This window comes from Tauraco erythrolophus, chromosome 1 (assembly GCF_009769465.1).
Source record: "Tauraco erythrolophus isolate bTauEry1 chromosome 1, bTauEry1.pri, whole genome shotgun sequence".
NCBI lineage: Eukaryota > Metazoa > Chordata > Aves > Musophagiformes > Musophagidae > Tauraco > Tauraco erythrolophus.
The window spans coordinates 117,748,894-117,775,211 of record NC_141465.1 but is presented as its reverse complement, the minus strand read 5'-3'; the positions used below and the strand labels follow the sequence as shown (position 1 = coordinate 117,775,211).

The window sequence follows — 26,318 nt, the reverse complement described above, 5'->3', positions numbered from 1 at the left end:
AAAATCTGGATTTTATACGTAAAATTACTTAATCTTTGGCATATGTGCTATGATTCACTGATTACCAGTTAGAATTGCAGCAACCTGTAGTTTACAGGAAGAAATCCATATGACATTTTTTGAGAAACATAATCAATTTAACTTCATTTCTTAATGGCTCTTTTCACTTAGCTTCCTTCTAAGATCTCACATGTCCCTACATTGTCAGGGGCACACGAGAACATCTTAACATACGAAAACTCTTTCTACAAAGCCCCTCATAAAAGGAAAAGAAAAAATAATCTCATCTTTGGAATGAGTCCAGCTTCTTTCCTAAGATCCAGTAGCTAATTTCCATTCCTAGGGTGGATTGCGAGCTCTTCCAACACCTCTGCAATCTCAACTCTAAGAGCATTGTTTTTCTTGTTAACAACCCTGAAACTGCATTTCCTGTGATTTTCTCAGGTCCTTAAAATAGAGGGAACCCTGTCTGCCTAAGTTTCATGGTTCCAATCTCAGAATTTAAAAAGAAGTAACCTCACTCAAACTGTCTTTTTTTCTAGTCATCACTTCTGTGACTTCATTGGTCTGTAACTGTACAGAGCTGGGGGCCTCAGGAACCACATGAGCTCACAGTAACTTTCTGCCTTAGCCTTAAAATACAGTCTTCCAGTGAAGAAGCTTTATCAAATGCACTATTCGATTATCATCACCAGGACTCAAAAGGTCAGAAAACAGTACGCTGCTAATTCATTTTCCTGCCCTTAATAGTGCAGCTTTCTGTAAGAAGGAGCCAGGATATGAATAACTACTTTCAACCTCAGAAAGTGCTGATATTGCCCTCAATCCACAGGGGGGAAAAGAAGAAATCATAAAAACAACATGGTATATGACCAGTTGGTCAGTGGACCAACAGCAAAGCTCAGAACAGAACTTCTACCCTGTGGACAGTCCCATGCTCACATTATTCACTGAGCTGTACCAGCTCCAAATAGGCGCATGCAAAACAGACTGCTTACACCGGTAATTTCTGATTAATAGCAAAGACCTTTTATATGCATATGTATAGGGGTGTATATATGTACATACATACACACAAGACATTTATTAATAATTGATCTGCCCTGCTCCTAATCTACTGCCTTAATGAAAGTCATGGAACAGGTTATCTTGAGTGCTATTAATGAGCACGTACAGGTTAACCGGGTGATCAGGCCCAGTCAACATGGGTTTATGAAAGGCAGGTCTTGCCAATCAAACCTGATCACCTTCTATGACAGGGTGACCCGCCTGGTTGACGAGGGAAGGGCTGTGGATGTAGTTTTCCTAGACCTCAGTAAAGCCTTTGATACAGTTTCTCATAGTGTTCTGGTTGAGAAACTGACAACTGCTGACCTGGATAGGCACACCCTCCTTTGGGTTAAAAACTGGCTGGATGGCCGGGCCCAAAGAGTGGTGGTAAATGGGGCTAAATCCGGCTGGAGGCCGGTCACCAGTGGGGTTCCCCAGGGCTCAGTGCTGGGTCCAGTTCTGTTTAACATCTTAATCAATGACCTGGATTCAGGGGATTGAATGTACCCTCAGTAAATTTGCGGACGACACCAAGCTGGGAGGCTGTGTCGATCTGCTCGAGGGAAGGGAGGCCCTTCAGAGGGATTTGAACAGACTGGATCGTTGGGCTGAGGCCAATGGCATGAGCTTTAATAAGGCCAAGTGCAGAGTCCTTCACTTGGGGTATAAAAACCCCAAGCATCGCTATAGGCTCGGGGAAGAGTGGCTGGAGAGCTGCCTGGCGGAGAAGGACCTGGGGGTGTTGGTTGACTACCGGCTTGATATGAGCCAGCAGTGTGCCCAGGTGGCCAAAAAGGCCAATGGGATACTGGCATGTATCAAGAATAGTGTAACCAGCAGGAACAGGGAAGTGATCCTGCCCCTGTACTCGGCACTGGTGAGGCCGCACCTGGAATATTGTGTCCAGTTTTGGGCCCCTCGCTTTAAGAGAGATATTGAGCTCCTGGAGCGAGTCCAAAGAAGGGCGACTAAACTGGTCAAGGGGCTGGAAAATAAAACTTATGAGGAGCGGCTGAGGGAGTTGGGGCTGTTTAGCCTGGAGAAGAGGAGGCTGAGGGGAGACCTGATTATGGCCTATAAATACTTGAGAAAAGATGGTGGGGAGGTAGGGGAAGGGCTCTTTACATTAGTGATGGGTGATAGAACAAGAGGAAATGGGCATAAGCTTAGTCAGGGGAGATTCAGGTTGGATGTTAGGAAGTATTTCTTCTCTGAAAGGGTTGTCAGCCACTGGAATAGGCTGCCCAGGGAGGTGGTTGAGTCCCCATCCCTGGATGTGTTTAAGAATAGGGTGGATGATCTACTTGAGGATATGGTTTAATGGGGATTAGGGATGGTTGGACTCGATGATCTTTAAGGTCTTTTCCAACCTAGAAATCTATGAAATCTATGAAATCTATGAAACACCAGTAAACAAAGCAAGCCTGAAGGCTATTACATAAACAAATGGAGTTGAATAGAAACAATCTCCCCTCACAATTCGGTTCCCTTTCCGAATGCTTTGCTCACTGGATACAATGGGAAGAGACAACCAACAGTCATTTAACGCATGGCAAATGAAATCCTAAGAAACCAGTATCACATCGACAGCAAAAGAATCAAGCTGCTGAATAATTATCTCTATAGAATTCTAATACTATTATTGAAACAAAAGTTGAAGGCTTTTTTTCCCCCTGGATAGGAACTCTTATCTCAGCTGAAGTGAGGTGAATAGGAGACCACAAACACTGCTTATTTCCTCCCTTCTATGCTTACCTTCTGCCATGGCAAAACTACCATCTAACTTAGTGCTGCTGCTGTCACAGACTCTTTACACATGTTCTGTCTTCCCTTGCCAAATCCTACAGCAAATCCTTCCACTGATTCTCACAGACGTTGAGTCAGGCTCAAGTTATGCCTCCATTAACCACTGTATGTCATCTCAAAGTCAACAATTCCTGAAAAGTCATTCCCCCTGCCAGTCAAATGGGCTCTAAGTTCACTATGGTTTATAAGTGGTGCCCCCAACTCCAAGTGTGCTCCATGCAACTTGCAGTACCAAGCTTTCTCGATATTTTTTCACATGTTGGTATGAAACTATCTCAACTCCAATTGTACATTATCAGATCTTATGAAATCTAGAGAGGGCAGAGTTAAAACAACTAGAGCTGTTGCAAGATCATCGTTCTAAAACGTGAAAACCTTGTGTAGAGATCTTCTAAAGTAAGATGGGAACAGCTACTTACTGGTTTCGGCATTTTCTTGTTTTCTTTAGTCTCTTGTCCACTTCAGTCTTCCACAAACTCTTTGCCCCCTTCTGTCAAAAACAAAACAGCAGAGTTCATTTACATCACAGTAAATAGTACAAATTCCAAAGCAGGTAAACAAGTGCTCTACATGTACAAAATACACTTTTCAGTAGATAACATAAATAAAAAGCAACTAAGTTAGCCAGTAGCAGGTCTCTAAGTAGTAACCTCCCTTCTAGTTTTGGTAGAATAATAATCCACTAGTGTTAAAATAAAGAGACAACAGTTTCCCAAGTGCCACAAATTCTTTTTAAAACTTCTGATATCAGACATCTTCTAGTATTAAAAACCTTTAATATTGTTTATTAGAAAGTAAAATTTGTACAAGGAGCTCCAAAGTTGCAATTTAATCTGCCAACTCTAGTCAAACTTGAAACATCATGAAAACAAGGAAACAAGAAAAAACCTAACATAATTTTAAAGCATCAAAAATGTATTTCATGTCTATAAAAGCATTCGTTTCTGTCAGTGAAGGAATGTTATGGTCATTTTTCCCAAATGGAGAGATGCAAGTACACCATCACAGTAAAAAAAAAAAACACAAAAAAACACAGGAAGAAAAATCTGCTCTGCTTAAAATAGAGCTTTTTTATTTCTTTTTTAAGCAGAAAGGCTATATAGGCTATAAGCTATGTCTAAGTGGTAATGAAAGTATTCACTATTGTGTTCTGCTCAAAAAAAGTATTTATGAAATAAACATGCTTGCAATGTTATTGGTAGATAGCATCCTGCCTCCTTTTCAATTCATTCTAACTCAGAGAGAATAAGCAGCTAGTCACCTTCTGCCACACTTTTAAAGTAATGACTTCAACAAATCAGTCCTGCTGCTGGTCTGCAAAGAGTACCAAAGACGGCATTGCCTTCAAAAATAATATTAACTAGAATTACATATATAAGAAGAAAAATTAAATCGACATACTACTCAGAAAAATCCAAGATTTCAGTATTATAACTCCATGACTGCATCAGATGAATAAAATTTTCAGAAGTGCTTAGGAAAAAGATATAAGGAGAAAAATCAAACGTTTAGAGTAATTCATTTATCAAAAGTAAACTTTCGTATAAATGATTTCTCATTCATAAAGAAAAATGAAGACAAAGTATTGCTACACATATGTACAAAAGAAGTTATTTTTTCCTTTCTTCTTGGCAATAAAAAATACAGCAAATATTAGAAACGTTTGCACAGCAACCTAAGGTGCATTAGCATTTCATTTTTATTTCTTTTTCTAACCTGTAGAGATACGTTTGAAAAGGACTGGAAAAAAAGAGATAAAGTATGAAAACAGAATTTAAGAAGCATCAATGTTGTTGGCTGGTAAAGAAAAATGAATGTTAAGACTAAAGATAACAGAAAGAGAGGTCTAATGGTACAATGCAGATACGGAAAAAACTTGGTTTATTTTTTTTTTTTTAATCAGCCTGAAAAATTTAAAACTATACCTTTAAGTTATACTCATTATAATCTAACTAATGTAGCACAACTATAAAGGTACAATACTACTTTTGCCTAGCATAAAGACAATTACATTCCAGTAGATTTTTTTTTTTTAATTATAGAAGATATTCTAAAGTACCTGACAGGATCAGTAATACTACTATTCTAAGACATTGTTCAATATTCTTGAAAAATATGAATACACTTTTCTGCAATTTCTTTCTCCCCTTCCCCTCCTTTTTTTTTTTTCTCTAACCAAAAAGGCTTTTGGGAGCAGGGGAAGGTTTTTTGGGGTCCTTACAACACAGCCTTAAAATTCAACAGCATATTTCCAGTTCACAGAAAATACTGCTGCCTCTTCTCACCTCTTTCCCTAATGCACTCGTCAGAAAAATTCAAGAGAGTAGTAAAAAGCAAAACAAGCTTAGCTCTAATATCTGCTAAGAATAAGCAGGATTCTGAGCTCTAGTAATCCCTGTGTTCACCTTTTTGACAGCAGAGGCTCATTACTTGCAAAACTGCAGGCAGACTGAAGCCCTAGAGTTAAACTCAGTTAATTAACGATGCAAAAGCTAAATTAGATTCTCATCCACCATTTCATAAGCGTGACAACTCAACAGTACTAAAAGGAACAGAAAGTAGCACAACTATTTTTACGTGCCTATAGTTACATGAGCATTGAAAAGCAGGGGTATGGTAAGATGACAGATAAGTCCAGCTTCCAGGAGACAAACGAGAGCATATGGCACAAGGCCGAGATCTGTGTTATCAATCGATTACTTTTCAAGTTGTTTTTTTTTTTAAGAGAGACCACGTCTGTCGCTTTCTAAAATGACTGTCATACCCTCAATACATTTTATCATTGCAAATTCTTCCATAAATATATCCTAACTTTTTGCTTTGGGTTTTTACCCAAACATTTTGTTAAAATATCAACCAACCCTAAATTACTTATTTGGAAACACCTTTAAAACCTTAAGGTAATTTTAAAAATCAGAAACATAACAGTTTTATAGCATAATTCTGTGTTATCAAATCACAACTGGTAGACATGTAATTTAAATAAGTTTATAGAATTAGCATTTATTGTTCACATGCAATGAAAAAAAAGCTATCAGCTAAGAGTAAGAATCCTTTTGTGGAAAAGAATAAAAATGAAGTGTCACTGTCAGTCTCACATTATCATAGTACACAAGCAACAGAAAAAAAAAATCTTTGCAAAACAAATAATAGCCCAGGTATTTTTTGTTGAAGTGTCTGCTGTAATATCCTTTACCGGAGTCAAAAAAACCCAAATCTATCATTTCTTATAAAAAAAACAACCCTAAAAAATTTAGAGCCAATTATGCTGATTCGGTTTCTATTTCAGATCATAAAGACCTTGTGCCATATTAAAAGGAAAAACAAAATAATCAAACTCAATTGATGAGGGTCTACAACTTAAATTCATGGGCTATTGTTTCCATTTTACATATAACGCAAAAAACAGCCTATGACTATATGCTTTCACACTCATTGCAAAACATTATGCAATTTCAAAAGAGTATATTCACACAAAAGCACTGCAACTAATTATATGTATACAAAAATCAAGTTCACAGACCTTAAAATTGTGCAAAAAATTTAAATCAAATAAGCACTGAATAGAAAAATAACACTGTGTCTTTCCCAACTATTGGCATTCGCTAATGTTAAAAACAAAACAAATATAAGGAAAATATTTGGCCAAAAGAAACCAAAAATCACTGCCAGGCAAAACATTGTGCATCTCCACTATTATTACTGGAGTGGGAGTTCACTTCTGCTACTTAGATGCTTCCAACAAATTTATATTTAGTGGATGCAACCACATCATTTTTACTAAGTTTTTGCCTTTGAAACAATTAATTACTTATACTTACTTTTAGCTTAACACTCATGTGAAATGGCATTGCAAACAGAGGGAAAAAAAAAAAAAAAATAAACAGCCAACCAGGATTGGGAACGATATCTCTGTTGCTTCCTGCATTCTGAAACCAGCTTGTGACCTACTAGACATAAAGGCTCACCACTTTGGCATTTCAATTCCCAAGGGTGCCTCTTCCAAGTCAGGATTAGCAGGGTTGTAACTGCAGAGTTCCTACAGCTACAATACCCCAGCCCTCAAGATCTTCACAACATATGCGGTAATCTGGACTCTGGACTAAATACCACAATATCCACATCACAAACAAACAACACATCATCCAGAACTTCAAGAATTCTCTTGAAATGAAGAACTGTGATTTCAATTCCTTCACTCCAAGGCAGTTAGGATTTTAAATCAGTATCATCCATGTTCCAGTTATGCCACAGAAGCCAACAAATAAAGCAATTGTTGAAAGGCAACAAAGAAAGCTTTCTTCAGTAAATGATGGTGCATAAAATGCTTGATGCCAAAATTCTATCAAATAATTTATGCCGCAGCTGTTTTCAAAAGAAACATTCATACACACAGCCATGGGTCTGAGGTCAGGTGAGGATGGAATAGGAGGCAGAAGACTCGATCAGGACGCCTGGCTGGCGGAGAACCAACCCTCAAAAGTGGGATCACTATCTGACAGCTTAGGACCTTCTCTCAGAAGCGGTCACTTCAGCAGTGTGCCTGCTAGGCTTCATCATCTATTGCTCTGCACACAGATGGCAGGGACCACGGAGCTTTAGCCACAGCAACATAACTCACTCATTCATTTACAGGAACTCACTTAAAATTAATATACATCTTTTCAAAGCCTTATACCATTTCATTTTTTGTGTTACCTAAAATTTTTGCATCTCTGGGGAGGCAGCAATAAGCAAGTTCCAGGCCACTGTACCTGACTAACTGGTCTCAGCTTTCTACAAAAACAACTCTCTACTCCAAAGCGGCCTGTGAATGCCTGCAGGGCAATCATCTTTTACACTAACAGCTCCCTAATAACACACTTGCCACAGTCCAATAAAGGAGTTCACTTGCCACAGACTTTGCTTCCACACACATCTTTTTCAGACGGACAGAGAAGTTCTCTACACAATTGTCAGGGATGTAAGCAAACCAAGGGGGGTAACCAAAATAAGCCATCTATCTCAAAAAAAAAGAAAAAAAGGAAAAAAAGAAAAATAAAGAGATGAATTCTATAGCTAACACATAATAATTGAGATTTGACCACTGCTAGATATCACATGCAGAGTTTTACATACCAACGTGGGTTGTGTGGTTTTGTTTTGGTTTGTTGTTTTTTTTTTTTTGGGGGGGGGAGGGTAGTACCGTATCTTACCTTCTTAAAATCGCCATTTCCCCAAATCCTCCCTTCCCTGAAATACTTGAGACAGGCTTGCTATCTCTATGAAAAATAATTGCACTATAATCAGTACATTAAATGTATTTATAGTTAAATATATTTTGAAGGGTGAAGTGTTTCTTCCAAACTGGAGTTCCCGAGAACTTCAGAAGTACAAATGAAAACTTGGCAGTTGCCAACAGAGCAGTTAAACAAAAAGCAACACAGACCAGCCAAAGAATATTTGTGCAACACTTGTAGTTTTACCAGTTAATAAACTGGTATGCTATGGATGTGCTATACAATTTACATACAGCTCATATTTATTAAGTTTAGTAACCTTACTGCAAATTTTAGCTTCAAAGTACCCACAACTGCACTATGTGAACTCTAAGATTTTGAGGAGACCCATAATGACAGGATGGCCAATCTTCCCATGTACATCTGATATACAGGCAAAAATGGAAATTAAGAAGTGTGACTGATGCAGGTGCTCTGCTGTCTCAAGGCGAAATAAACCTTCACCTAAAAATACAGTTAGCAAAGAACTATGACATAACCGAAGTTCTGGATATATCCGATTTCAAAACCAGATATTATATTTTCTGAAGAATGCTGTCAAGTCTCTCAGAACTACTTCCATAATACAAAGGAAACTTATGAACATGAACTGGCCACTTGGATCAGTCTCCATATACACTAGCTAGATTTCTTAAATCAAAATGTTCTAGGGTAAAGATTATTAACTCTCTCTTTGGGCCAATGTAATACTTGTTTTGCCTTATACTATATGACTCGAAGGTTTCACTTCACAGAGTGATTAATAAACACCTGAAGCAGAAAGGAAAAACAAGTTTTTAAATTCGAAGCACAGCTAAGAATTACCCTACTGATAAAAGCTCACAGATGCAGCCCTTCACTGTCAAAAGGAAGGAGTTTACCTGGGCCCCTTCGGCTCTGGAGTAAACTTGCTGAGCATGCAAGATGCACTGAGCACACGTATCAGTATCTTTCGACAATCAGGACTTTCTTCAGAAGTTTGTGTAAAGCTTTGTTTATATCTACAGACTTGAAAATCCTCCCTTTCCTCTACTCCCACAGACTCCTAATGCAATACAAAGTGACAGGACAGCTTTGATGTATTTAACACATCCAACAGAGAGAAGTAATACCTTAAACAACTTCCCCCTTCACCTCTGTCAACAGAAGCACCCCTTCTCAAAAAACTGAGCAAGATTGCTGAAGAAAGGCCGTATACCTATCCTGGCAGTGGCTAAAGCAAGCTTCTTTACCAGGAACTGCCTTCTACATAATAATCTCTACTTCATAATCTCTACACTTCCTACCCTCCCAAATTTTGCATTTTGTAGATGGATCCACATTCTCACTCTCTTTATGGCTTTACCTAATTTTCTGTGAAACAACTTTTTTTGGCAGCTCTATAATCATTAAGCCCTGCAATGCTCTTTACTGCAGTAGCAGAAACAGTCAGACCAGAACTCTCTTTGTCATCTCTACAAACACTTTCACACTGTTTCTTTCAGTCAGCATGCAAGGAAAACTCTCTGGACAGCTCCTGACATGTCACACCATGTCATTTTCTGTGTGTTTTCTAAACCTGTTTGTTGTACTTTTGCTCTCTAGTCTCCCAACCTGATGGAAGAGCTGTGTCACTTCAGCACGAAGCTTGGAAATATGCCACTGCCTTGCAATTGCCATTTGCTGGGAGGCTGCTTATCTGGGAACATTGCACTGACTTGCAGTTTATTTTTCTCACAGCCTCTCTTATGCTAAATCAATAGATCAACACGGGCAAGTCTTATAATTCAATAAGCCGTTAGTACTTGCCTCTTATCTTTATTGGTCACAGAACTACCTCATCACAGTAGCCACAACGTTATTGTACGCCAACTCCATGTCTTCCCTCCCAACACACGCTGCCCAGCAGCACTGTGCCAAGGCACTATATACGAGCTGACAGCAACAATGGTATTTCTACAGTCTTCCGAATATGTGAAGCACTGTGCAGGCAGATGCATCCTCAAAGCATTTCTGCGATATAAACACGATGACAAGCACCTCTAATGACAAAAAAACAGAGTAAGACTCAGGGACACATCTGAGGCCTGACACAAACCAGTCACAAAGACAGAATTAATTAAAACTCAGAATTGCAACTCCCATAACTCAGTTAAAAAAAAAAACAAAAAACAACAAACAAAACAAAACAGAATCTTTTTAAAAGTCTGTACCAGAAAGAGAAACACGAAATACTTGTCTAGGGTGTTACATAGACTGGAAAAGACAGCTTAATAGCACCTTACAACTGATGTGATTAGCTGTGTTGGCATGAAGTCCAAAGAGTTATTTTTTCACGTTGGAATTAAGAAAACTGACAAAAGATAAATGAATTCCACAAAGTTGAAACTAAACCCCTTATCCGCGCTAGACTTTAAGCAGCAAGGTTAATTACAAATGCCCACGACTTGTGCAAAACATTAATCCATTCAAAAAAACACAATGCACAAAGGCTCATTCAGGGCCGCTGTGCCCATTACGTCGGTCAGTATTTAAGGACTCTAAAAATGTTCGTTTGTTGAAAACAATAGACAGCAACAGATGCTTCACAGCACTTGTTTATGAAGTAATTCCTTATTATTCTTCCACACCGCCACAGTCAGCTGCCCGACCCGACTGCCACATGTCTACGGTAACCTCCAGAGCCACCACGCTCGGGGACATGAATAATGCAGAGGGGGCTGCGCGGCACGGGCACGCCAAGGGCGCGCTCCCGGGGCTTCCCCGACAAAGCGCCCGCCCGCCGCCCCCTCGGCGGCGGCGGGATCACCGAGCCGGGTGCCGTCGCCCGCCCCCAACCTCGCCGACGGGAGCTGCGCCCCGGACACGAGCAGCGCGTTGCAACGCCGCGTCCCCGCCGCAACAAGTCGCCCCGCAGCGCGCCGGTGCCCTCCCGCGCCCCCCGGGGGCGACGGGCGGGCTGCGGCCAGCGCGGCGGGGGAGTGGGCCGCCACGGCCACGGCCCGCCGCCGCCGCGCTGCCCTCCGCGGCAGGGGAGACCCCGCCCCCGCGCCCGCTGACAGCCGCCCGCGCCCCCCTCGCCTCAGCGCCCCGCGGGGCCAGCGCGGCCTGGGCGGCTGCGCCGCCGCTCCCCGCGCCCCCACCTCACCTAGGGCTCCGCTCCCCCGCGAGCGGGGCGGGCGCTCCGCGGCGTCAGGCGGAGGAGGGGGGGACGAGACCCCGGGGTAGGGTGCTGGGCGCGGCGCTCTCCGTGCCTTGTGGGGCAGGGCAGGGCAGGGCGGTGTCCGTCCCCCGCCCCGCCGCGCAGCTCCCACCTCGCAGCGGGGCAGGAGGCGCTGCGGGGCCGCCCCGTGCTGCTCGCGGCGCCGCCGGGGACGAGGCGCCAAGCGCAGCCGCCGCTGACAGCTCCGCAATATGGCGGCAGCCGCCGCCGTTCAGATTTTCCCCCCTATCAGATGTTGTTCCTGCGCCAGCACTGGGCATGCGCCCGCGCGTCCACGCATGCGCGTCAGGCGCCCCGAAGCCGCTGCCCGGAGTGCCGGAGGGGCGTGGGGGCTGGCGGCCCGCGGGCGCGGGAGGAGCGCGGTCGAGCGGTGGTGCTACGGCCGTGAGGGGCCGAGGCTCCCCTTGGGGAGCACGGAACGTGAGGGACGGAGCTCCCGTGGGCGGAACGGTGGCGAGCACCCACTGCGAGGCAGAGACCGGGGTACGGCGGCCCCGAGGCCAGCCAGAGCCGGTACCGCGCGGCGGCCCCTCTGCATGGAGCTTCGCAGCGTCCTGCGCGCTCGGGCTGAGCCGGCGCCCCGCGGAAACGGCCAGAGGCCGGCTCTGCCCGCGCGTGTTTGCCCCGATAGCTGCTCGGCGGTAAAGCTGCCCTCGAAGCGCTCTTTGCTCGGCACATGGCGAGGAGGAGAGGAGGAGGGAGAGCCGGGCTCCTCCGTTACACTGCCGGGCAGCGGGGTCTGGGGCGGGCGGGAAAAGGAAGCGTCAGTGAAGCCCGAGCCAGGGAGGGGGCGGTTGGCAGCGCGCGTGTTTTCCATTCAAAGCCCCGCGAGGAAATAGCGTGCCCGCGGTTTTGGCTGGGAGGAAAAGAAGGCAGGCGGGTGTTTCAGGGGGCCCCGTGGGTGTGGGTGCGGTGGGCGCGGCGGGAGCCCGGGTGTTTGGGCAGATAGGGTGGCACGGAGCAGGCCGTGCCACCGGCCGGGGGGACGCGGCGGGCAGGAACGGGGCTCGGGGCATGTTGAGCGAGGGGCTGGGAAGGCCCAAGCTGTGGTGGCTCTTGAGAAGAGGGAAGCCTGCAGAGAAGGGGTGGAGAGCGCTGACCCTGGTCCCCTCTTCCATCTCATCGCAGTGATGGGACCCTCGCTCTTCTTTCATTGCTCAGACGGGGGAAAGAGTCACACTGGGGGATGAGATCACGCATTTTTTATATATATATACACTTTTTCATATACAATCCCAATGGAGATGGAGAAGAAAACAACAGTAAGAAGACTGCTTCTGAAGGACACAGGTTGAGGCAGTCCCAGCCCCCTCTGTGCTTTTGCAGTTTATTTTTGTTTGCAAGAAAGTGAAGGTGCTCCTTGAGCTCGGTGGCAACGTAGCCAGGGAGGCCAAACAGCACAGCTCAGTGCAAAGGGATCCACTTGAGCTACCAACTCTGAGTCATGCAGCTGCTATTAATACACCTCACCCTCCGGCTGCCTGATAAAGAAAAGTTGGGGGAAGAACTAAGAGGAATTTTCAATTAAAGCTGCTTCAGAAAGAATAATAAGAACATTTTGGGATGAATCGGAGGTGGGGAGAAGGGGAAGAAGAGGAGAGCAGCCTGGCAAACAACAAGGAATAACACTCCTAGATAATCTGTGGGAGCCTCACTGACTAAACTTTTTTTAATTTGTTTGGACAAAATTTAAAGAACATTCCGATAAACCAGATGACTACATAATACAAACTATGATGAAATTAAATTTAATGATATAAGCTTGAGTTTAATTGCTTCTTCTAGTGGCATTTAATGAGTTTAATCTGTGATTATTTTATGCATTTTATTGTATATTTCAAACAGGCATTTCTCTCGCAGTCATCACCATAGAACCTGAACATCTCAGTCTATTAAAGGTATATTAGTTCCTCCCATGGGCTAAAACTTGAATTCCAGCTTCGTTTATACCATTTTGCTCCAAGGAAAAAGTGACAGTGGCTAATTCCTCCTTCTCTCTGTTGTTCTTCCTCGTGAAGAACATCCTGGCTTCAATCAGAATATTTTGCAGTACATTAAACTTCTGAAGCGTCTTGCAGCCTCTGCAGATACACAGTTCCACTCACCAGCTGCCATTAGTATGCAACGTACTCTTCTCTGTTCAGACAGTCTTTTCCTGCAGGTCAGAGTAAGATCTAAGGGATATAAAAAAACCCCACTTTTTCATTCCGTCACCTAAAGAAATTGTCAGTGATTCAATGCAGTGCACATATAAAATCTATTTACTTTAGTTGACTGAGTTAGAGGCTCGCTTTTCTTCCAAAATAGTCCGTTGTGAGTTGGCTCAAATACAAGATTATGGCACCGGGGCACGGTTTCTTTACTAGTGTTGATAGCGTGTGGAAGAAAGTTCCTTTCAATTTGTGCATTATCACCGTAGGATATGCGTTATCTCTTATCCTGTTACATGGAGAATATTATTGCTCAAAAATGTCAAGGTAAATAATAGTCTTATCTTCCTTGTCAACAGTACAGTGTGGTTTTCTTCTCACCTTGCTTGCTTAACAAGGTGTAAAATTGCAGTTTGTCTGATAAAACAGGGCAGTAAAAACAAAAGCGCAGTTAGAGATCATATTCTTTGTAGCCGTGAAACTGAAACTACAGAAAGAACTACGGGCAATAAAGAGAGCTTTCAGATACCCATATCAACTTAAATGACACAGTTCTTCAAGGTTATGAAGATGAAGTTAATGATAAGAATGCCAGAACTGTAAGATATAAACGTTTGTCTTCCAGCAGTAATGCCAAAATACAGCTCTTCATTAAAAAACATTTTAAACTTCCATTGCCCTATCTGCGAAATCAACCCTTGAATCGCTTTTGAAAGTAAAGATTTCTGGGCCAACACTTCTCTTCTTTTTCAGTGCACCTGCAAAGGCATAAAGCATTAGTCAGTGAAGACCCCATTGTGTGTTAGAATCTACTTTAATTAAAGCAAAATGTACAATCCAAGGGGCATTTACTGGACAAGACATTTTGGAAAGGAGAACTAAGAGGAAAAAGAATCACCTTGAGGAATGTCTGCATTTTTTGGCATCTTAAATGGTATGCAACACACCTTTACTTTATCCTCCAATTAAATTAAGATTTATGCCATCAGCTGGGATAGAAGTGTAGTTCTGCCCATACCATGCCCTTAACATGAAAAGTTATACGAGGACTTAGTCTACAAGCCTGGAAGCTCGCCACTCTGCCTGGGAATATTTATGCATATGACTCAACACACACATACTCATCTATTAATATGTTTACAGAGGCAGCCCTTACATAGTCTAAAATTATTGCAGGGTAATTTTACGATTACTAATTGTATGGTCAAAACCCGAATTGTTTATTCTTGTGTTAGTATTTGAATAGCAGTAATAGGATATGTTACCTTCATGGACATTAACAGTATTTATTTTTCCAACAAGTATGTTAGATTGCCTTTTAAAGTCTTTGCTAGAAACAAATGGAATTGAAAGAATTTTGTGGTCGTTAGATGAATCCAATTCACAGATATTTAAAATATTTGGTGAAATTACAATAAATGTCTAAAGTAATAGTTTTTATGTCTGTTGTTAAATTTGTCTGTCATTTAAAATTAAAGGTATCTTTTTCCAAAAAGTATTTTTCATGCATTATTAAAATACCAGATGTCAATAAAAATATACGGGTTCCAGTAGCAACACTGAGCATTCCAAATTGCCTTTAGTGCATGCATATATATTGCCTCAGCTTTGATCAAGTTCAGAAGGCAAAATATGGCATGACTCTGGAGGGATTTGTCCTTTTCCTTTCTCAATTACCATAGCTGCATGAAGCTTGCTTAGGTGGCCTTCAAAGCCGTGATCCTGCGGTTGGCAGCACCTCCACAAGCCTCAGCTCTGGGGGAGATGTCAGGGTGTCCAGGACCAGGACTCTTCAGCTGGGTATTCCCCTGAATGAGTGCTGCAATGAGGAAGGACAGACCCGGCGTGCAAAAATCTATATGGAAGGGGGATTCTCCCTCCTCTTCAGGGACACGCAGGAAACAAACAGAATAAACCAGCACCCGAAAGCCCGATGGAAACATCTGAAAAACAGCAGTCAGGATGATCTACTAATGAACTGCTGTGTTGGCAGCTGGCTGAGTGTCAGGCTGTTCTACCCCTTTGACATTGAAACTGGCTGGCCAGCAGTCACCTTCATTAAATGTTGAAAATCTGTAAGGTTTTTCCTTTCCTATTCCTTCCTTTTCCTTTCCTTTCACCACCTTTCCTGCTGGTGAAAGACTTAAGGATAACACCGCTTCTCTTAGTGACTGTGCCCACCAGAAGCGGACATGTTACGCTGGCTTGGGGCTGGGTGAGTGAGAAGCCCAGAGGCTTTGCCACTGACCGTCTCTCACACATGGTGACCTCTTCCGATGGCATGTTCTTGCTTCCCTCTTAGGTATTTAGTCTCTGGTACTACAGCAAAGATACCACAGTGGTGTCAGCCTATCTCGGGGCCAAATTTTAATACCTTTCCTGCTCAAGACTGGAAGTAGTAAAATCACGTGTAGAGGAGTGTGTTTATTTAACAGCATCAAATTTGCATCTTAACAATTCATTCCAAGCGAATCAATATTTTCATCTCTGTGGTAATGATTTGCTAATTTAATTTTTGCACACAAAGTATGTATTACACAGTCCTTATGTTCCATCTATTATTTCAACCACCATTATAATTTTATGATTTGTTTTTGTAACGGTTGGTAATTGCACAAGAGACAAATTAACAAATTAAGCTGCCTTGCAAGTAAGGTTGGGGCAAGCTGTCTGATTTCCTATATCCCAGATGGGACACATCTGCTCATGTCACTGCTCTTGTGCCATGTCACCCAAACATGCCTTCACTGACACATAAGGTTGTCATCTAACAGCTCACACTTAGCTGCAGTTCCTGCTTCTGGCCACTTAATGTTTTTATCTCGTTCATAGTTATAATTATTATGACAAGTGCAAGTTGTTCCACAGTGACAGCGCTGGTTTTTTAGTGACAGTGTTTATTTTAGTTATAATGTGGCTGTAGCTGGGTCATGTCCATAGCACTGGAAATCAACGTCATTGAGAATCATGGAGGTATTCACTTCATTGAAATAGTGTTAAGTAATTACAATGAAATAAAATAGGAGGTAAGGTACTAGGCAGAGTTAAAGGCACCGATCCAGACAACAATTTTTTTGATTAAACTGTTTCTGTCAAAAAAAAACGTTACCAAGGAGTTGGATGTAAGTGTTTGAAAGCTTGAAAATATATACAACTGTTAGAGGCAAAGCAAATGCTTTTGGGTTGTTGGTTTTGTTGTTGTTGTTGTTTCGTTTTTTTTTTATTTATTTTGTTGTTTTGTTCTGGTTGTTTTCCCTGAGGCACATGTACACTGTTCTGAGATACAGCCATACAACTCTGTGAATAAACAAAACTGTATTAAAAAGTAGAGCTTTCTACTAGGAATCAGTCACTGAAGCATTTTTAGGTCCTGACCCCTTCTAATTTTACTGCATTTTCTTGCTTCCTTATCAAGAAGCAGAAATAAGCAAGACTGTGGAAGGAGTGTCACAACTTTTCAAGCAAAATATGTTCTCAAGACTTTGTGTCATCTCCCTGTTCTACCAAATGGACATGTCAAAACCTCAAAATAGAAGTCCACCTTTCTCCTCAACAGTTTCCAAACAGAGTGGCTAAGGCTCCTTTTTTAAGATGGGAATTTCCTGGAATATTTTTATATATTTAGAAGAAAAGGAGTGAAAATTGAAGTAGACTGTTCAGTTTTATGTTTTCCAGACATGGGACATTTCTGATAGCATGCCAATAGCATCACAAAAGATGAGAAAATGCCTGCAGAACCATAGGAAACACCTCATCACCTCTGTAAAGGGGATATTCCACAACAGTCTCCCCAACCCACTTTTATTAAGAAAATGTTTTAGCTATAAGAAAGCAGATGGCATTTTTTGCCAAAGTCCTTTTTGGCTAAAGCCTGTGCAGGCCTTAATCATGAAACCCTGCTGAAAAAAAGCAATATTAAAAAAAAAAAAGTCCCAGTATGAACATTATGCAAAGAAGTAAAGACTGAATACAATTCCTCTCATTTTAAATGTTATGCCTCCACTGAAATCACTGGCTTATTTCAGAGTTAATCTGCTAGTACTGAATACAAGGTTTTAAGTCCACAGAGATTCTGGGCTCCTGAAGGAATTTAGGAACAAAAAGGCTGAGCTGATATTAGCAAAAGCACGTGTAATTAAAACCAGCTACAGCTCTATTGCTGAAGTGGCTACCAACATAGATACTCTTTTTTTTCACCTCACAAGCATAGCAAGTGAGGAACGTATCAGGGCACTTAATTTGCAGAACTAGATTAATCTCGAGGCTGTATCATCAGCATACCTACAAAGATGCAATTTTGAGTCTGGAAGGTAATTTAGATTTAAGAGGGCACCTGCTCCCGCAGCAGCTATTATGTTGCAATATAACCTTATCAGAACAAATCACCCCAGTTAAAGTTGAGCAAAGAGAAATATAAGGCAGGCAAAGGAGAAAGACAAGGCAATTCCAGGTAGCTAAGAACTTCAGTGTGCTATGTCTCCAAGTATATTTTTCAAGGCTGCTCCTTTTTCACTTCACTGTGTATGGAGAAGGTCTGAAAGATTAAAGAGTATTTATTTGCCTTTATAAAAAATATTAAAAGGCAAAGTCTTTGGCTATCCTTCAGGGAACTTCAAAGGCAGTTGAAGAATCAGGTAGACTAGAGTTTTACAAGAGTACCAAAGCAATGAAATATCATCAAATTGAAATGGGAAATTAGTTTGACTTAGTCCCCTTAAGGATCCGAATTCATAGAATCATAGAATGGTTAGGGTTGGAAGGGACCTCAAAGATCATCTAGTTCCAACCCCCCTGCCACAGGCAGGACACCTTCCACTACACAAGGTTGCTCAAATCTTCGTCCAACCTGGCCTTGAAAACTTCCAGGGATGATTTTCTATTACATGTCATTCATGAAGTTCAGCGGTGAACGGCGATTGAAAGGGTGGCACGTAAGGACAAGTTTGATGCTTCAGACGCTAGTGAAGTTGAAATTACAAAGTAGGTAAGTTGCTCCATGAAACTAGACTGGCTGAGGTTGCACGTGCTTGGAAACAGAGCTCTGTAACCCACTGACTTGGTGTAGCTGTGATTCCTTCCTGTGGCTGAGGTAAACTTCAGAGCTCTGCCTGGTGTGGATTCCCTGCTGACCGAGAAGTTACGAGATGGCCTTCCCAGCTGGGGATGCTGTGGCATCCAATTAGTATTACCCAGCTGTCTTGAATTGAAACTGAATGTAATTAACTAATTAACTAAGGTTGAGACCCTGCCTACAAAAGGTGGCCCATTTCTTCCTGGCTGTGGAAGATGCAATGGCATCTTTGGAGCTGCAGCCCAGACTGGTGAGCAACATCTGGTGACCCTGATGTGATGTGTCTGAGAGACCCTGACTACTGCGACTCCCTCACCGGAGCCAGAGTAGCCCAAGTGGGAGTCCTTTGGTAAAGAAGGTAAAGCTGCAAGCCCCGATGTGATATTCACAGGAGGGAAGTGTGCTGGAGCTGGAATGAATGGGCTGGGTCTCTGCTCACTGTAAAGCCTTTACTTTCCTCTAAAAACAAAAAACTGGTAAAACAAAAAGGGGGAATTGTGGCATCCAATTATTATTACCCAGCTGGTTTGAACTGAAACTGAATGTAATTAACTAAGGTTGAGACCCTGCCTACAAAAGGCAGGCCATTTCCTCCTGGCTGTGGAAAATGCAATGGCATCCTTGGAGCTGCAGCCCAGGCTGGTGAGCAACATGATACCTCAGCTGACTTTTCCTTATTTCCTGATGGCCATTTACATCAAATTTGCAGGATATTAATTTCTTCCAAGGCCTTTACCTTTGTTGAATTTTTGCATTTGACTAACAGGTTTTAAAGTTATCAAGTAAACTTGCAGAGGAACCTAGTTTGATGACAAAAACTGAGCTGAAGATAGTTATAAAACTGAGATCCACTGTGAAGGCAGAAGAAGTACTAGTCCCAGTCACTGATCTTGTTAAACAATGAACAATTTTTTCCTATATCCTGAACTAATGTTCAGACCAGACTGTAAATAATGCATTTTTAAGTTCAACATTTGCCATTAAATCTTACCCGCAGCCTACATTGAAACCAGCAGGTTTGGATACTACTTCTTCCATCTGGAAGTTCAAAGTTTTTTTGCATCCTGGAGTTGATAAATTCAGGGAGTAGTTTGAAGATCTGTCTGCTGTGCGCATCTCTATAGCTCAGATGTTCATCTTTTGCTCCTAATTAGGTAAGATGAAGCATTCCTCCTGCTAAGACCTCTGGTTTGGTCATTTTTTGTGTCTTTTAAACAAAATATGTTTCTTATGTTCCTTGCTCCCACTTAACAGATCAAGAGGAGGCTTACTCTGGTTGCTCTGCTGGTTGTTCATAATCTTCTATATTGAGTTTCTCCTACATGGAGCCAGTCAAAACCACTGAGGCTTTGTGGAGGTTTGGTAGCTAGATGATCTGCCCATTCTTGCTTCTTTACATCATTTCTTACCATGTAAGTACAGTTGAAAGGTTTTTTCCTCATTGCTTCAGCTGAGCCCTGCAAATTTCATTTCTACTGTAAATCTACAAAAGACTGGGGAAGTTTCATCAGTGTTGGTGTACAGGGAACACAATGGCAAACAAAGTTTGCACAAGGTACAGAAGGTAAAAAATTGCATATTATATCTTAACAATATTGTTTCCACAAAAAGAGCTATCAATGTATATTGATATACAGTATCAATACAGTATGTGGTTATGATCAACAAAATGCCTAAGAGTCATATGTACAGATCATACAACCTTGGCTGATATCTGTGTACAGCTCTGTTGCAGCCTAAAAGACTAGAGAATTAGGGGACGTTTGCAGACACACTGAAGGGGTGTGGGGAAAAAAAAGCATCTAAATGAATTAGAGCTTTTTGCCCAAGAAATGAAATAAATAAGAAGAGATTCAAATATGCAAGCCTAAGGCTTAGGAGAACAAAAACCCCAACAGCCCTTTCCTGAGCACTGTAGAGGAATGGAAAACCAAGAGGGGGTGAGTGCTCAGTTCGCATCTTTTGGATAGAAAAGGAGCTGGACAGAAATGGGCAGGCTTGAAACCTTCTATTGGAAGTTTATGCTTTGTTGTATTTCTGTCAACGAGTCAGCCACTGAGAAAAAGCATGGTATAAATTTGAAACAGTGATGTAATTACAGTAATGTGTGAAAAGCCTGGGCAAACTAACTCAGCACAAATGTGCTTGAGGCAAGCAGTCATCCTAATCTGAAACCTCCCTTTCAGCCTAGGGATGCAGCAGATCCTAGAAGGCGAACAGAAAGCTTTGTAAAAAAAAAAAAAAAATAAATCTTCCTGGGGCAACGAAGATTATTTGTGTTTTACCATGATCTCCTATGAAAAAGCACAAAATCACTAACGAGAGACTAACAAAAAAGAGCAGTCAGCAGGGAAGGACAGCAGGTCACTGAGAGAAACTAACCCAAATTCCATGGTGAAATGCAGCAGCCTACACTGAGGCAGGTGGTCAATCCACTGGACTTGACACTGGGTACCAGTGAATAAAGTACTAATTAAGGAGGCAAGTAGCTGTCATATGCCCTAAGAAATCAGAGGACAACTCTAAGTTATAACTACTGTTCTTTCGGGAAAGGGTAGTTGCTGTCCCATTTCTCTTTCTGTACTTTCCTCCTCTCCAAGCTCTGTTTTGCTGAGCTGTTTGTAAATGGGAAGCATGGTATTATCTAGGTCACTTTTTAGTAAATATTCCCTAGAAATTCTGAGTCAAGATCTAGCAAAAGGCTTGCAAACATAAAAATAGAATACAGAATGTGGTTCGTGAGCTTTCATTTTCTTAGTCTTGTAGAACAAGAGGAGGCAGACTGTGAAGCTGACAAGTCGTATATTTGAAACCGTGTTGTCTTTTCATCAAAGAACAAAGCAGACTGTGAAACTCACTGCTCCAGGATGTTACTGAAGTCAAAACACACAGTAAGAGTCTAAGAGGGAGGGCAATATTCTCTTGTCCTGAATTACTGTATTTCTGGATATTCTTGTTATTTATATAAGAGGTATCAAAAGAGAAAACCCACACTTGAAACGCGAAGTTTAAACAAGTTAGTAATTACTCTGAGGTCTTTGTCACTACAATTCTGTTGAAATATGTTTGGGTTTGTTTTGGTTTTGCATCTTTTCAGAATCCTTGGGAATTGATAAGAGATATACAGCTGGGCTAAATGAACATAATGCAGTATGGCAAGTTATGTGCTCCAGTGAGCTCAATGCTTTCTTAGAAATAAAACTAGGTTTAGCCCACAGAGAGAGCATGTCAGTGATCAAACTATACATGCCCTGAGGAAAAGCAGGGGAAGGAATCTCTAAGGTTTAATTCTGTAAAGCAAAGTTTCAAAGAGACTACTGAAGAGCAAGTAATTGCTCCAAACTCTCTCGTTCTGAAAGGTCAATTTTTAGTTCCCTTTAGGAGAATGTAAGAAATACATGTTATACAACTGTTTAGAAAAATCCTTCGTTTCTGTAGGAAGTCAGTTCTAGGCAACTTGGGCTTTGGGGAAATTCATTTGTGCAGAGATTCATTTCAGGTGTTGCTGTACAACCACTGGGGCTAAGAAAACCTTGTTTTCAAACACAATAGACCGTGAAAACGGTGAGTTAATTCCTTTTTATAGTTCTGCTTAGCAATTAAAATTTCTAACTTAAAATGCAATCGCCAACTGTTAAGATCCTGGAAAGTGCTATCGTTCCCCGTGGAAGGGTCTGTCACAGTTCCACCCAAGATTCTTTACAGTTTACTGTATTTGCAAAGGCGCCTTTTGATATTCATTCTCCCCCATATACAAAATCTGATGGCAGTAGTCCCACTGTACAATTCTATATGGAAGAAGAGAATCCAGCTCTTACTGTAACCTGCTTATTTTTCAGTATTATGCTTATTTTCATAATCACACTACTACTGCTAATGGTAGCAGAGCAGAATACAACATTTTTGCTTATGTGTCTTTCATTCGCAGTTTTATGATAACACTGGAACACCACATCCTGGAAAACACAGCAAGGGAGGCTGTATTGTTGAGGTGGTTTTACAAGCAAAATGAAGGTATGCCTGAAGTCTACACAGGGGCTTTAAATCCAGATATTGTGAGTAAAACCAGCAGCTGCATTGTCACCTGCACTGAGATGTTGGCATGTTCTGTGTTCATTCCTTCACCTTGCCACAAGAGAACTGCTGCTGAAATGTATTCAAGACAAGAGCCTTCAGAGCAATGCTATATAAAATGTTCAGGCCTTCTTCAAGGTGTTGGTATAACCAGATGTCATTTGCTTCTCATCACGTTTTCAAAATCCCTGAAAGAGATTTTTAATTGTTAAAATTTTTCTTTGTCAGTTTAAGATACTCAACCTGCTAATCTGTATCTTAAGATATTCAGAAATCAGTTACAAAGATATTTGTGTACTGCCTAATGGGATCTGCCTCTCAAAGGCTCACTACATTCCATTGTAGTAAGTTAAAATACAGAGTAAAGTTAGTCTTGCAAGACCTATGAGTCTTGTTAATAGTCCTGATCATTTTAGTCTAAGAACTGCTCATATGCCTTTTGGTTTGCAGAGCTGGTGATCTAAATTTTTTCAGATTCAGTGAAATCTAAACCACTGGACTAGTGTTTTTCCTACGCAGTAGGCAAAGCCACTAACAAATCTGTGGGACAAAAAAGAAAACTCAGCAAATCAAGCAAAGACAGATTACAAGATAGTGTTTACCCTAAATTAAGCTGGGACCATTAGACTTCTTTAGAGAAGATGTCAGAGCTCTAGCAAGAATCTGGGAAGAGAACACAGGATTTCCCCTTGATATTTTTTTCTGGTGAAGCAGAGGAAGATGCAGTTGAGACAGTGATACTGCAGAGAAGGATGTGGGTAATTCTAGCTTCAGATTTGGTCTGAGTGGGGGTATCTCAACTGCCCTTTGAGGGATGCTCCACAATCTTCCTCTAGAATAGACACAACCTGTCAGGCATAAACCCAGCTGTGCAATGTCAAGCCACCTACTAGAGCATGGGGATCTGAGAGCAGGCGAGCACACCTCAGAGGTTGGTTCACAGTAAGCTCGGCTCAGTTTTGGGCACAGCACTGCATTGGTGTAGAGACAGGCTGCCTAGGGGCTGCCTGCGAGCACTTCTGCAGGTGTCACAGGGGCTGCTTGAGAGGCTGACATCTGTGTGAGGGACAGGCATGCCTTGACACAGGTTGTGCTCTGGTATACAGGGGGGTGCTTTGTAACTGCTAACTTTTGTTGTACTTTTAGCAAAATATAATACACTCAAATAAAAGTGTGGAACTCTCTGACTTTGTGTTTGAATCAAAGGTTTTTTTTCTTCAGTAAAATTTGAGTGGTTTGTAATACTAAAGATGTGAAAATCCAAGTGCTTTTGTTCTAGCTGTTGTGTGGTGACATCTTGGTCTTTCATGCCGTGAGACTAGCCTTTTGAATAAAACTATTCATATGTTTGCAGTGCCAGAGACTTTAGTCTTTCATACACACCCTCTAAACTATTAACCCGGGATGGGCAGATACAAAAGAAAACAACTTCAGTCTAATTAATTGGATGTCCCAGCTAACAAATGGCAGAGACACAAGCAGGTCTGCAATGACTGCAACAATGCTGGCTCTGGAAACTGCCCACATACCCTCACCCTCTCTCAACAAACAAAGACTAATTTCTGGAAAAGCACTTGCTTTTCCATTATATAACTGAATAATTCAAGTTTCTTCCACCTTAGTAAGACACTGGTCTACAGATAAAAACTGCAACAAACACCAGTCCTGAAATCCCAACTGAAGGCAAGTCAGTGAGACCAGGATGTTATAAGGAAACTTTAAAAGACATTTGCTTTTAAGGAGGTTACTGAAAGAAGTATCATGCTTAATCACCCAGGACATAAACACTGGAGCTCGGCATTTGCTTGCTTGTGTGCACTGTGACAGTTAGCCCAGCTCTGTGCTGGTGTAATGCAGCAGGGCTCTGCTAACTTCACAGCTGTGCCAGTTTAAAAGAAAGAATCTGGCCTGTTTTAAGACTTGAGAGCTGCATGATTCTGCTTCTAAACCCTTGTTTCTATATAGAAAACAGAAGCGCACAAAAAAGTAATAGGGTAGAGTGCTACCTCAGCAGTTTGGTACGGCTACAGGTTACTAACTCCAACCTTGTGCCAGCAGTTTGGCTAAGGAGCAGTGCAAGAGAAACCTACTACACGATATATGTACTCCAGCAGAGCGCTCTGCCTCGGAACGAGAGCCGGCGGGCAATGCCGTGCAATACATTGGAAGCATTGTTTTATTGCCGCCTTACTGCTGAGATTGCTGAACGGTCACGAAAATGCCTGGCGCTGCTGCTGCACTGTGCCAGCAGGACGTGACCTGCTGCAGGAGATGGCCGCACACCGTCTGTTGGAGTGCAGCAGCAGCTCCTGTAAATGCTGGAGAACTGGAAATATCAGACGAGTTCTCTCTATGCAACTGGATTTCCAGCAGTTGGCTTATTGCCAGCCAAACTAGTGCAATTTAAAAGTAAACCAGAACTTCTACACCAGTCGGAGTGTGTCAGCTGCACTAAACCCACGTAGGTGCGGGTCCTGGGGAGCAAAGAGGGCCCTTGGCTCCTCACTCCAGCCCCACAGTCTGCATCACCAGCTGGCCCCACGGCTTTGGGTCACTTTGTTCATTTTCTGTGTTTAAGGGTTCTTGACTGCACACAGCAATCTTGGATTACGAAGGAACATAGGCTACATCTCAACTGTTTTAAGTGCTGCCAAGAAAAAAGGGGACTTGGGTCAAGCCCAACCTAGCCAAGCACAGAATTGCCAAACCAAGGCTTTCAATAAATCAGTTCCCAGAAAGTCATGAGACTGGCATTAAAAAGAAAAAAAAACCAACATGAGGCCTTAATAATAGTTTGGGGTTCTCTTTATTTCCTTTCTGTGCTCTTATATTCAGGTTTCTCTTCAACCCTGGGAAGAGAACATTTTGTTTGCTTGGTTTTAGATTTTCAATTCCTAGCTCATTACCTGATTTTCAAATGATAGAAAAGAAGGTTTTGATTACAATACTTAAAAAATGACAAAATTCAGCAGCTTTGAAAACATCACTGTTCACATTCCTGATGTGATACACATGCTCCTAGGGTGTCAGGATCATTGTTTCTAACTCCAGTTACACTGTTGGAGAAGCAGCTTATTACAACCTGGATCCCCATGGAGTCCCAAACATACAAGTACTTACTGGTAAGCCTCTGGCTGTTTTTTGAATCTCTTTTATATTTTTACGATATAACAGATATGACCATTCACATGCATAAATGTTTGCAGCATCAAAACTTTGTCCTTCTCCTCATGTGCATGGAGGTAGTTAATTTGGCCTCTTACACAACTGCTGATGTATATCTTAAGAAGCTGAGCCCCAGGATTCCTTTATACACTCATAAGAATTTTTATTTTCAGTCATATCAATGATTTCCAATGACTCTGAACAACAGCAACAAAATTCATCTGAAATTATAGCCTTTGACCAGAGAACATTTTGACATATATGCATTTTATTACTTCAGCTTCTTGCCAGTTCTCCACATTTTCATTTTTAATCTAGCAACCTCTCAGTTTCCTATTTCCGGATCTAAAAATCTGATGAAGACTTTTGCGTCCCTTCACTGCTGGTACGTGCAGCGTTTTCAGGGCCGTGAGCAAGATGGAGCCCTAGCTTGCTATGCCTCCTGGTGGACACACAAACCTCCCGCCTTAGAACACTGCCTTCGTGCATCACACTTTCTCTGAGGATCTTATACTAAAGCCTTTCTCATGTGTAACTGAGCT

At 41.9% G+C, this 26,318-nt stretch overlaps 1 protein-coding gene across 2 annotated transcripts in view; it reads right to left on the bottom strand.

Moving 5' to 3' along the window:
* The window catches only part of RDX (radixin), a 52,393-nt gene extending 41,109 nt beyond the window's left edge, over nt 1-11,284 (bottom strand). For both annotated transcript variants that reach the window (XM_086621653.1, XM_086621660.1), the window contains exons 1-2: nt 11,242-11,284; nt 3,276-3,346 (exon numbers count right to left, since the gene is read on the bottom strand). In XM_086621653.1, the coding sequence (XP_086477779.1) occupies nt 3,276-3,287 (12 nt within the window). In that variant the 5' untranslated portion in view covers nt 3,288-3,346; nt 11,242-11,284. The remainder of the gene's footprint in view (nt 1-3,275; nt 3,347-11,241) is intronic.
* Between the last annotated feature and the right edge of the window lie 15,034 nt (nt 11,285-26,318).